The sequence below is a fragment of the Micropterus dolomieu genome, linkage group LG23 (genome assembly GCF_021292245.1).
Source record: "Micropterus dolomieu isolate WLL.071019.BEF.003 ecotype Adirondacks linkage group LG23, ASM2129224v1, whole genome shotgun sequence".
NCBI classification, from domain to species: domain Eukaryota; kingdom Metazoa; phylum Chordata; class Actinopteri; order Centrarchiformes; family Centrarchidae; genus Micropterus; species Micropterus dolomieu.
Window position 1 is genome coordinate 9,081,213 of NC_060172.1, and position 13,740 is coordinate 9,094,952.

The following is a 13,740-nucleotide window of genomic DNA, read 5'->3' on the forward strand; positions in this document are numbered from 1 at the left end:
TTTACAAAAAAAAAAAAACTGACTGGAATAAAACTTTTGTCAGCTGTAAGTTAACTGGCTGACGTTAATTGAATTGACATGAGAGAAAGAAGACAGATGTGTACACACGGACTCTCGCTCATTTCCTTTGGAAGAACAGACCTTGACTTTATTTATTGCACCCGTGTCTCATATCCTGTGGTTGCAAGCTTTTTTCTCCTGGGTCCAGCTTTTCAAAGTAATTCCCCTCCACTTTTATGTGTTGTGAACTTAATAGTAAAGTTTTCCTGCCAGCACAAGAAGCTCTCACCACAACTAATAGTCCTGCATGTGCCATAAAATATCTTGTATTAATACACTGTCACTCCATTTCCATTCAAAATATGCCAGTTTAAAATTACCCTGTTAGAAATTGTTGAATATTCACAGCAGGTTAAATAAATAATTTGACCATTATCATTGTCCATATATAAAAATGTCAAATGATCAGGTATTACAAATATGCAACTAAAATAACTCAACTTTATTAAGTGTTCATTAACTGTTTATTAACATATTTGTTACCTGCTATTCTAAATGTGTGTTACTCAGATTAATTAATAAACAAATCCTGTGATAAACCCACTGAATTGTTGGTATATTACCTTACATTTACTCATTTGGCAGCCGCCTTTTTTCAAAGCGACTTACATTTGATTAACAACATACAAGCATTAATAAAGCATCAATACAGTAAAAGATCTTCAAGTGACAATAGGTACTAGTAAGAGCAGCAATAAATACTAGCTCTTTTTAAAAGTATTGTCACAAGAGAGAAAAGCAAATGTTTAAAAGTGGTCCTCCGTATGTGTCTGACTACTTGTTACAGTATGGCTATTTTCAATTAGACATTAATAACAGAGTAGTTTATTATTTTGGGCCTAAAAGAAAACACATGGTTTTGCATGATTTATCCTATTAACCGTAAATGTCATATACAATATTGCCAACCGATGTGTTGTTTTAATTTTGTCAAATGTGTTGGAGGATTATACATGTCATACCTAATATGTTAAGCTGATCTCCCTGGTCCTTTGTTTACCACTGAATCCTGCCTGGCAGTGCAGCAGTTAAAAATCCTACCATCAGTGATGACATTCCCAAAAGGCCACGGCCTCAGGCACAGGGTGTCTATAAAGGGATTATGCTGTTGTTTGCTGTAATGACAAGTTAGATAGTAGCTGTCAAACCACACCCTTCCTTTACTCTGCTTAAATTGCTGTGGGTTTGTCAAAATTGCAGTCAAATTCTATTCTTCCTTCACGACCATTAACCATTGGCCATTATTCAATCACTAACATGACAGATGTAGAGTGAAGACTGACGCACACAATGATTATTTTAGAAGATATTCATCCAGTGCCTTATTTAAGCACTCTAACTATTGCACCTGTTAGGGCAAGAGAATTTTTATTTTTGAGTGCGCTACAGAACTCGCACATGGTTTTCAATTTTTTCAATTCAAAACGTAGCTTCTTGGGGTCTTACTGCCACCGGTAGATCAGTGGAATTGTGTGAAACCACTGGCAGGAATGTGTATGCGTGACCCACACACTCCGTGTCACATGCACAAAACAAAACAGGGATCCACTCATATAAAAATAGTGCTCCAGAGCAGCACTAAGACTTGTTAAAAAACTTACCGCAGCATATCCACTACCCCACGACCTCACCTAGCAAGTTCGACCTATGCAGAGATCTAATTAGCCGAAATAAGTGAAAACACCTGTGTAGGTGTGCAGGTTGTTTAACCTACATGTATATACATTTATTCAAACTTAATAGGGGTTAACATAAAGGTGATTATTAAGTGTGAGTGTGTGGGTTGGGCTTGTTTCAGCCAGTACGGTGTTAACACTAATAGGGTTTTTCCATTATGGGGAAATAGTTGTGCGAAGCCATGCCGTGACGAGGCAAAAGCACACGGATCAACAGTTCTTTGTTGCCTACCTTGCTCATCTTGATCACACTTGGGGAGGCTCCGAGCTGCCGACTTATTTCTCAAAGCAGTGTTGGTACTTGTCTGCACCTTGTCACTAGATCAGGTGATACCGGACTCCACTTTCTTTTTTAACGCCTCCAAACAACCAAAGGCTGATTTTTTTCTCTTTAAAGGTGCAATGTGTATTGTGCAAGAATTGCGTGATTTACTAATTGCAGCAATGACACAGTTCAAGATTGCGTACTGTTAGAGACACGTAATAATCTTTGCAATGTCCTCAAAAATGTATAGCAAACTTTCCAAACTTCCAATCATGCCCCATCTCATGACTCTCCGCAACGCAGTATGTAGACTTCTTCACATTCTGTTAATAAAGCTTAGTTAATTTTTTTGATGTTTAAAACAAAAAATCTCTCTCTGTCGCTTCTACATGATGCCAATCCAATGACTGCGATGATTCAGAATACTTTATTCATCCCCAAGGGGAAATTCAGAACTTGAACCAATTTCTTGGCTGTGACGATGTGGCTCTGTTGAGGGGGGGATTGCAGCCATACTAGCAAGTAAGACCACGGCAGCACAGCTCAGCTACCCCCTGCTGTAAGGCAGCAGTGGAAACGCATGGCTTGGCTAAAGTGGATCAACCCAGGCCCACGGAAAAACACTATAAAGAACAGCACTGACCTCAAGCCACAAATACAATGCCATCAGAAGATGTGTTGATAAATTAACGAGGAGGAGTAGCAACGCGGTGCACTCACCCACTCTGGTACACGGGTTAAGCCCCTGTAGCCATATTGGACCACATGACCATCAACAAAAGCAAAAGAGTATACTGCGTAAAATGTGTATGAAAAACACGATATTAAATTCCCCTCAGTCATCAGGAAACTTCTTGTCTGCAGCTGAAGCAAGACAGAAATGTTTGGCCATCTAAAACACAGACTGCCATACATACCATACCTAATTTGACTTAGGATATAGTATTAATATGTCAAGTTTAAATGCTTTACAAAAATACTGCTTTAAGTGAAAACCATAGTTAATTGCTGGTGTAAATAGACCCTCTTTGATTGCATGTGGTCATGTTTTTCCCCACCCAGTCCCTAGCTGCTTTTGTTTTAAACAAATCTGACACAGAGCTGTGGCCAAGGTACCCCTCTGTCAGTAAACATCTTCATTACATCGCAGACCTTTTTGAGTCCTCTTAAACAGGTTTAATGCAGTTTCTGAGAAAATTTAAATTCACGTAGGTTAGCTCCAAATAGCACTCGGCAGTTTGCCCAGGATTTGAAGATGCAGGGAAAACCTTGCAAAATGCATACATCACAATAAGGCATCAATAGAAATGTAAAGACGTGCAAGCTGTTTGTAGTCCTTTGGTTTCTGGTAATCATCTTTTTAGCAAACAACTCTTCAAACAACCAAAGCCCAATATGTTAAACAAGTAACAAAGCCTGTGGTAAAGCTTGCTGGCTGATTTGCCTCCAAGAATTTTTTTTATTTTTGCTTCATGATAGACTTATAGCGAGGTGCCTTTTATTTATTAATGTCGTTCCACACTGAACTGTTCAACATTCACTGAGAACCATAACAGGACCGTGACATTATACTTGAGCTTCCTCTGCAAAGCAATTGACATGGCATTATCCTGAGCCCGTGCTTATCCCCACCTTTCTCCTCCTCGCTACTTCCTTTGCCTTTTAAATATGTGAGGGAAAGAGGCCATCTATTTCGAGACCGCAATAATTTAGGAGGGGGCTAATGTTTGCTGTGGCCTCGGGGGAGGCAGATTTAGATGGCCAATGGACTTGGCACGTTCAGTCTGGTGCAGCTGAACCCCACCACGCCCACCCTCCTCTTTTTCTCTCTGCCTCTATCTCTCTCTACCGCTCTGTCCTCTCTCTATTGAGTCAGTGGTTTGGGCTTGCCAGAGGCCAGTATAATGGTTCCCAGTGTCTGGAGAGATTAAAGGCCAGAGCTGCATTGTTCAAATGCCCCGAGATTAGTTTCCAAGGAGACGGGTTTCAGTTGCCATGAGAACATAGTGCCTGGCTTTAGTCGAGCGGTTTTTCCTCAACAGATCTGTTTGTCACTTTTATTTACATTGGCCATCTTGTTATTTGGGCTTTAGGTGATTTATGTTAAAGGTTCAGTGTGCAAGTTTCAGTGGCATTTATTGGTCAGGGCTGTATTTTAAAAATAATTTAAACCGAAAATTCAGAGACCTCTAAAACGTGTAATTTTACCATTTCGGCTTTAATCCTGAAAATATACTACCGAGTGTAGTCACGTGACTCCGCCCTGTTCAGTCCTGCTCAGCTTCCAGACCTGGGAGATGTTTGATAGCGCTAACAGCCTTCACTTTTCAGCAGGAAAAAAAGACACACTGTAACCCACACTGCCAGATGGACAACATACTCACTTTCTTCTGCTAACGCGCTCAAATTCGCTCACCCACACACTGCACTGCCCTTAAAAGACCTAACCTTATGCTCTTACAACAGCTCCTGTCCTGTAGATGTCCTTTGATGTATGGGGAGAGGGAGTTAGCCAAGCGTTTAGTGTTGCCGCACTCGCACAGTGTACGAATAAAAAGCATTAGTTGCACATTGATAATAATGATCATTTTAATAGCAGCACTCATTAATTCAGCACCGGCAATCCACCTAAAATCGAGGGGGAATACGTCTCTGTTATGTGTACGTCAACATAACTTTAACAATTAACATTTAGATAATCGATTTTTGACATCTGTGAATCGAAAAATATACCCCACCTTTAATAGTTGAGCATATTTAATGTACAAACCTTGTCAGAGAACTATGAGGACAAAACCAAAACCAAACCAAAATAATCGTTCATTAATAGTAATCGAAATATAAAAAGTTTCAATTCATCGTGATTTTGATTGTAGGCCAAATCATGCAGCCCTATCTAGTGGTGAGGGTTTGAAATTGCAACCAGCGACTCACGGTGCATTCGCGTGCTCCTCGGATGATCCCATTTCCCGAGTTGTGAAGTCTTTCTTCCTACTTCAGTGTGTGTTCGTGCTCTTAAGCTGGAATGTGGAATCAGCACGGACACTAGTACAATGTGTTGGGTTAGCATTATTATTACACGCAGACATCGAGTTCACTCTACTTGGACAGCAAACTAAACATTATAACCATATTACAAATTACATGTTTGCAAAATATAACATGATTTTGCAAGAATCCAAGTTTTTTGTACTTCTTTATGTCCCATGGACACTTTAGTTCTCTTTTTGCAATAAAAAAAAAAAAAGATTCTGATTATTCCGACACCACATGAAAGCACCATCAGTCACCGCTCCCCCCTCCCTTTCCAAGAATGCAGGAGAAACTATGTGGCCGACACGCTTTGTCAGCTCTTGTGCTAAATAATACATGTGGTTCTCCGTTTGTTCAAATGTAACTCTCTTCTTACCTCTAATAAACCAGTCGACTACTACCGCTACTACTGCTGCTCGCGCTTGTTCTTCTTTGTACGTATTCAACATAGTGACGAAACGCGTTCGGTCCGTTTGAGCTACTGTAGAAACATGACCTTAAGTCAGTATCTCTTTTTCTTGCGCCATCTGTCAAGGAGAGAAAATAAAATCTCATATGACATCAGTTCTCTAATAAGCCCCATTGATGAAGGTTTTTCACTAACGCTAGAGGTGTAGCTCTACGGATGGCATTGATGGTCGGCCCACCACTTTTGTCCAGACTTGAATATCTCAACAAATATTGATCGACTTGCACAAATATCAATGGTGCCCAGAGAATGCACCTTACTGACTACGGGCATGCCCTGGCCTTTCCTCAACTACCACCAGCAGGCCAAATTTCATTTCATTTCACTTCAACATCTGTACAGACATCCTTTGTTCACAGAAAATGTGACTTTTGGGATGCCTGACTTTTCCTCTAGCACATGAGGTTGGCATTTGTGTGTTTGAGTGAAATATAACAACAGCTAACCGATGGGTTTCCATGAAACTTGGTTCAGAGACATTCATGTGCCCCTCAGGATGAATTCTTAAAATTTTGGCGATCCATTTTTTCCTTTTAGTGTCATCACGGTTGATTATGACAAAATACCTGCAAAACTCATGATAATTCCCTTCAGCCTCAGTTTTATTTTGTCTTTGGGGCTAATGAGCAAATTTTAGAATGCTAATGCGCAGAACGTAAATGGTGAATATAGTAAACATAACCTGCTAAATGTCACCATGTTAACATTGTCATTGTGAGCTTGTTAACACAATGTCTTTAGCATTTAGCTAAAAGCGCTGCTGTGCTAAGTAAAGTTTCATAGAGCCAAAAGCGCAGCTGTAGATTCTGTCCTTTTTACTGTATGAATTAAGCATCTTTGGTAAGAAAAGCATCCACCCTTTCGGACTTCTTTCATCTCCCAGCCTCCGGTATCAGATGGATGCCCTGAATGCAAGTTAATATTTGCTTAAAGTCAAACTAAATGATGTCAACAGAAACTGCTTTGAATGCAGGTCACTGCTGCATACATGCTCGCATGCAGGTTTTTGTCTAGTATACTCTGTGGCTGCCTGCCTAAATTGTGTTCATCTGGTCCCCGCAGAGGCATGGCTCAGATGAGGAAGCTGACATGTGATGGCATCAGGACGAACTCCCGGGGCGAACCACAAGTCCCGCTGGTGTCAGCCAGACAGGAGATCCTCACCAGCCTGGTGTCTGCCCTCGACTCAGTGGTATGTCCTAGATTAAGCCTCACGCAATGTCATTTCCTTTTGGAGATCTCAAGATGATTAACTCTCTTAGTGAAATTAGTGAATATCCACCTTTAAAACATGTTAATAAACAGCTGCTTTGCATTTCTGAACCAGTTTCATGGTGGATATTTTTTGTTTTTGTGAATATGCATCAAACATCAGAAACAGTGTGAGAGTATGTGAGGGTGGAAGTAAGTATCTTTTTCCATCCCGAGAGAATCCGCATGCAGTGCTTCTAATTCCTCTGTTTTCTTAATACATGTCTTCCTCAGAGTTTTTGGTAATGACTTACGAGTAAATGATACCTGTATCCTTGTTTTGCAGTGCATGGCAATGTCTAAGCTCAATGCTGAAGTGGCGTGTGTCACCATACACGAGGACAGCGTGATTGCAGTCGGCACAGAAAAAGGCAGAGTTTTCCTCAACTCCAGGAGGGAAATCCAAACAGACTTCTACAAGTTTTGCCGTAAGTTCTGTTTTCCAGTGTAACTGTGAATGTTGTTTTCTATCATTCATTCATGATAGAGCATTTATCACTCTTATTAATGCCACAGCTGTGTGGTGGTTACGAAAAATGCACTTGTGTCAGGCTTGTCGCTGTAGGATTTTGCAGTTTTGTGATCGCACAAATGCAGATTCAGCATCAAAACGCTTTCAATAACTGCAGCAGCATGCAGTTTCGCTCAGTATCAGATTACATCATCAGAAAATAATTGAATCAACACAGTAATACATTTTGCCCTTTCTCAGATAAAACGATAAATCAACGCACTGTCTTGTCACATCTCATTTGGCAAAACCATTTGATGTGTTACATTTGTTAAATAACAGACATCACTGCTCACAGTTCTCGTTATTTTTTGAACAGTAAGACTTGTTTAGGAGAAGTTAATGTTGCAATTCATACTTGTCACTGATAGAGGTTAAAATCAAGGTCATAAAGGACTTAATGATTAACAGAATCAAACAAGCTTACGGAGTATGCCAACATTTTCAAAAAGACATTTACAACACATTCACAATATAACGGTAATCTGCAGTATTTCTACAGGAAGTTTTGATAAGAGGCTAAATATTTCTTTTTCGTAAGCCCTGCCATTCAGCCGTCATTTCCTATAAACAAACTAGTATGTAAGGTTGTAAGTCATATTTCAGAAATCAGCGTTGGAACATTAAGCCGCACCTGTTGACCTTGAGTGCTAAGGTAAAACGGCGAATAATGTTCTCAGACTCCACAATGTTTCCCTACTAATAACACCAATTTGAGGGGTTGTGACCTCCCATTACGCAGTTTGTTTTATCAGGCTGTGTATACAAGGTGAAATTAGTTTTCCCAGCCAGTTCCAGGGAACAGTAGCTGCAGTTTGCTTTGTTTAGTAAAGACTTAAAATAAACCGTTTGTTTAGGTTTCAGGAAGTTGAGTAGTGGAGGAGGATTTGAACAGAGTGGCTTAATGTTGACAACTTAATCACCAGTTTTTGGAGATGTTTTACATTTATCCAGACACATTCTAGGACAAACAAGTCATTCAAGTTTATATAGCACCATTTTTCAAAAGATGACATTCATGACGTTTTCAGGAACAAGACTCTCAATCTTCCTGTTTTTTGTTTCTTTGTAACCCATAAAGTTAAAGCCCTGACTGTGCTAGCGGATAAAGTAGTAAGGAAAGTCATATTGCAGATAATTTAGACCTACAAGCATTTGAAATTTTCTTGTGCATGTGTTATTTTTAATGTTACTGGAATTCGCTGTGATGTGACTTTTATCATTTGGCTTTAGGGGTGCCATGTCTGCAAAATGTGACCACAGCAAACGCCCATACCAAAGACCAGGAAGGTGACCTCAGCAAACTGAGTAAAGATGGTGAGCATGGGAAACCAAGAGCTCCATCAGATGCTCAGTCCAACATCTTTGTTCTGAGGAAGATGGTGGAGGAAGTCTTCACTGTACTTTACAGTAAGGAGTCACCAAATGCAACAATAAGTCCTTTTTAAGCCATGAAACTCTTACCTTAATTCATAATTATCACTCTGATGATTCTCACGCTATTCATGACTTATATCATCCTCATCCAGCCTATATGGAAGAGAATGCCGTACTCACCTAAATAATTAACATCCCCAATTATAATAATTATAATATTCATTCATTATACAACTGCAAAGCAGAAGCTGTTTAGTTTCAGGTTTTATTATGCCAGTTTTGTACAAGAGATGTTGGAAAACACTCACACTGCCTCGTGCAATGTGCAGGTGAGGCTGTGGGAAAGAGCAGTCTGGTCCCTGTGCCTTATGAGTGGATCCAGAAGGACCCCAGCTGTGTGGTGGCCCACGGTTTGCCTGAGGGAGTCACCCTGAAGAAGCCTTCTGAGTATGACACCAAGACACTGATGAAGATTCTGGAGCAGAGCCACCGCATCCAGTTTACAGTAAAAAGGTGAGTCTGCGTGCTGTTTGAACGGTTGTATCAGATTATAAAACCAGCTGCTTCACATTTGATAACTCCAAAATGGAAAAGAAAGGAAGTCTGGCATTTCAGCCTCTAATGCTTTGCAGGGAAACATACATGTGAATGGCTGGAAGCACATAGTTACTTATTGGTAGCAGACAGGCTTGAATGTATTAGTGAGGGATAGACAGGGTATTAATTCAGCTGTGGAAAAACACTCTCTCAAGTTACATGTTAGTCTCTCCAGAACATGTATGCCTCAAAACAAAAAGTGAAAAGATTTAACAGCATCCATTGCAGAAGTATTTTAATAATATGTATAATGGGAAAATACTGGTAAAGTCTGGCCAGCATCATTGAGGCTGGATAACTTGATATTGGCCTAATCTGCTGCTTCTTTCCCAGAATCCAAAGCTCCTCTTAGTGGGAGTTGGGCCCAATCTCTAACATATATTTACAGATTTATGTGAAATAAAACAGGGACTTGTGCCATGTTCCCCATCCCTGTTAGTGTGTTCGTAAGCACTCCCGTGTGTCACCAGTATTATCCTTTAGAAAACCTGTCAGTTCCTGTGATTTCATGTTTTGTCTATAAACCTCTGTGTTGTTGGGGACATGTGGTTACATGCACCATTGAGACAATGGAATATGATCCAGGAAGTCCCATTTCAGAAATAGATCCATGCGTTTAAAGGCTTATCATACACCAAAACAGTGGTTTATAAGACCATATGACAGGATTTTACAACTTCAGAACATTGTCATGGTGACATTAATTTAGTCAATAGTAGTTAATTTTGTCATTAATTAGAATCGCTATGTCATGCGGGGACGGTCTAGTGTGACCGTTGAGTCTGTTGGAAGCTCTGATTATATGTAGTTTGTGGGAAGAGCGTTGGTGTCATTGAACTATACATTTACGTCAGACTGGTCAAGGTCAAATTATTCCACAAAGCTAAGTACAAATTCTTTTTTTAAACTGATATGAGGTGAACATCTCATTAAAGCTCAATTTGGACCTATTGGTGCTCTGTTTTGGAGCATCGGTTGTTTAAAGACTCTCTTCTCCATGTTTACTCCGTTAATAACAACTGTCACATGCCTTTCCCCACAACAAATGGGGAGTTTCCTGTCTCTACAACTGTATAATGAAGTTAAATACAAACACGCATGTCAAATACACACTGTAACTGTTGCTAAGACAGAAACTCAAATTTCAGTTTGGTCTGTTTGCCTCTTTTTCTTGGCAGTGCACAGGACTGGAGATAGAGAGAACAAAACAGGGAAGAGAAGAGAAATGTGAAGTAGAAAAGAAACGTTCCATTCATATTTAAATTAGTGATTCTAATCCTTATCAAGGGGATGATACAATCAAAATAACATATGATAATAACAGATAAATTGGTCCTGCTCAAAGAGAGTTGTTGTTGCTACAGCAAATGTTGAAATAAGCCAAGAGACAGTTGGCAAGTGATACAGTTTGCAAACAGAAAACTTGATGTCAAGCTGTGATGTATGCGTCCTTCCAAATGACTCTCTTCTTGATTTTGTGTCTGTGTGCAGGCCAGCAGAAGATTTAACTCGGGAAGCCAAGTCCAGCACTGATGTCAATCACAACTCTTCCCCTGCCATCATGACACCGGGCAGCCATGGCCCTGGGAAGACTTCTGCCCAGGGAGTTACGTCATCGAGTCCCGCCACTTCCAGCAACTCTGTCCTGTCAAGCTTCCTGTACGGCATGCCCATGTCATCCAAACCTCACCCAGATGGCAAGCTGGATTTCAAACCCATGTCCCTCCTCAACCTGGGCAAGGACAGAGTGGCCAACTGGACAGCAGGGACAGACAAATTAAGCACGTCTGTCAAGGACTGTGCTAACAATGGTAGGATGTGCGTGTGTGGGGATGGGTTTCAGCATTGGGTAGTAGGCTTGGGCAGTATGACGGTATAACAGATATTTAGAAATCCTAAAGGTATGACTTTCAGTACCATCAAAAATACAGACGCTCCTCTGCCTGAAACTGATACGCAGATGCTGTATTAAGATGATGAATTGTAATGTAGCATACGGCCTCATTGTTGTCTGACAACTCCACTTGAAAATTAGCATCTTCAACTCGACAACATGAAGACCCCTTTCACTTTTCCAGCAGTTGGGAAAGAACACCCATACAGGAGCTTTAGCTGCAGCCTTTGTTCACTGACAATATACCGTCACATACCGTAGATCCTGGAGAAATGTTAGGAAAGTATGGAAAAAATAGATACCGACAAAGCCTATTGGGTGGTTGTTCCACCAACACAGCGTTAACAGTGAAGACTTGTTATTTTAAAACAGCCAGAGCTTGACTGCAAGCTGAACATTTGCTCGTTGCCTTTGTGAATAGAGGTATAATTCAAGATTGAAACAACATTCACAATAATGATCATAATAATAATGAAAAGTGAAAATATGTGTTTCAGACTAAGTGCTTTATCTTTCGCCTCCAGTGTGCTGAGAAAAGGGGTGAATTTGCAGTGTGCTTTGAAGTCAGATTATTATAGCGGCACTTTACTTTTACTTTTACATGTCCTTGTCATACTCATATCTCTAATGGAGTCAGGTGGAGTTGCGTACCTATATTTGAAATCCTAGAGAAGAATACCTCTAAAATGTAGAAAAATACAACAAAGAAGACGCACACCCATGGTTTAATTCTTTATTCTGATATTTTTAATTAATTCAATAATTTTAGTCACGTATTAATGACTGCTGGGGAAACTGACTGAATATTTAGAAGTGAATATCTCTGACTGAAATAAAAGTTAATTGAAGTGAATATATTTTATTTGTCTCGCATTTTCAGATGAGACAACAAGACTACCTGGTGAGCAGGGTCAGAGCCCTCCTGGCATCCACATCTCCAAGAGGCTTCTTTTCTCCATAGTGCATGAAAAATCAGGTAAGGTTGAACATGTGACCATGGAGCTAAAGGAAGCTGGTCTCATTTTAAAATACATAACAGATACTTCTGTATTGGTTATTAAAGACAAGATAGAATGGAGGGGTGAACAAGTAAAACCTTCACATATTTTATCCCAGCCAACAATTGTACATTTTGAAGTACAACTCAGCAATTAACACTAACTGAGTCGGATATACTGATTGACAGATTTTATACTTGAAAATCATCACTAAAGAGCAACATGTCAAATTTTATTTAAATATATAATAACACAAACCCTAATGTTCCCAATATTTCAATGTCTTTTTGTAACTGAAGTGGCATACATGTAGTTGTTATCTTAAATGTATACTGCACTTAGAAATAAGGTTCTGTTGGTTAGAACAGCGTCGTCACACAACAATGAATTCGTAAGGATGGACTCTTCATCTCGTAATTTTAATCCGTACAAAAACCAAAGTGTAAAATTAGTAAACTTCAGAGCTGCTGGTAGGAGGATTTTGGTACCTTTGGAAGGCTTCACATTTACAGTGGGGGAAACCTGCTGATTTTGCAGGTTTGCCCACTTACAAAGAATGCAACGATCTATAATTTTAATCATATGTACAGTCTAACAGTGAAAGACAGAATCCCAAAGAAAATTCCAGAAAATCACATCATATGAATTTATAAAAATTGATAACCATCTGATGAGGAAAAACAAGTATTTGACCCCCTGCTGATTTTGCAGGTTTGCCCACTTACAAAGAATGCAACAATCTACAATTTTAATCATATGTACAGTCTAACAGTGAAAGACAGAATCCCAAAGAAAATTCCAGAAAATCACATCATATGAATTTATAAAAATTGATAACCATCTGATGAGGAAAAACAAGTATTTGACCCCCTGGACAAACAGCATGTTAATATTTTGTAGAAAAGCCATTATTGGCCAGCACAGATGTCAAACGGTTTTTATAGTTGGTGACAAGGTTTGTGCACATTTCGGCAGGGATGTTGGCCCACTCCTCCCTGCAGACAGCCTCCAAATCATTCAGGTTCCGAGGTTGTCGCCTGGCAACTCGAATTTTAAGCTCCCTCCAAAGATTTTCAATTGGATTCAGGTCAGGAGACTGGCTAGGCCACTCCAGAACCTTGATGTGCTTCTTCTTCAGCCACTCTTTTGTTGCTTTGGCGGTGTGCTTAGGGTCGTTGTCGTGCTGAAACCCCCATCCTCGACCCATCTTCAGCTCTCTCACTGAGGGAAGGAGATGTTGGTCCAGAATTCCACGATACATGGCCCCGTCCATCCTCCCCTCAATACGATGGAGTTGTCCCGTCCCCTTGGCTGAAAAGCACCCCCAAAGCATGATGTTGCCACCACCATGCTTGACGGTGGGGATGGTGTTCTTTGGGTTGTACTCGGGGTTCTTTGCCCTCCAAACACGACGAGTTGAGGCCAAAAAGTTCTATTTTGGTCTCATCTGACCACATCACCTTCTTCCAGGCCTCTTCTGAGTCGTCCAGGTGGTGAATGGCGAACTTCATGCGGGCCTGTACATGTTTCTTCTTGAGCAGGGGGACCTTGCGTGCGCTGCAGGATTTCAATCCATGACGGCGTAGTGTGTTACCAACCGTTTCTTTTG

General features: G+C 40.3%; 1 protein-coding gene across 3 annotated transcripts in view; it reads left to right on the plus strand.

Moving 5' to 3' along the window:
* Positions 1-13,740, plus strand: part of gtf2ird1 (GTF2I repeat domain containing 1) — a 38,017-nt gene that overhangs the window by 1,174 nt on the left and 23,103 nt on the right. For all 3 annotated transcript variants that reach the window (XM_046040179.1, XM_046040176.1, XM_046040178.1), the window contains exons 2-7: positions 6,566-6,695; positions 7,041-7,182; positions 8,499-8,675; positions 8,972-9,155; positions 10,731-11,050; positions 12,014-12,109. In XM_046040179.1, coding sequence (XP_045896135.1) covers positions 6,570-6,695; positions 7,041-7,182; positions 8,499-8,675; positions 8,972-9,155; positions 10,731-11,050; positions 12,014-12,109 — 1,045 coding nt within the window. In that variant the 5' untranslated portion in view covers positions 6,566-6,569. The remainder of the gene's footprint in view (positions 1-6,565; positions 6,696-7,040; positions 7,183-8,498; positions 8,676-8,971; positions 9,156-10,730; positions 11,051-12,013; positions 12,110-13,740) is intronic.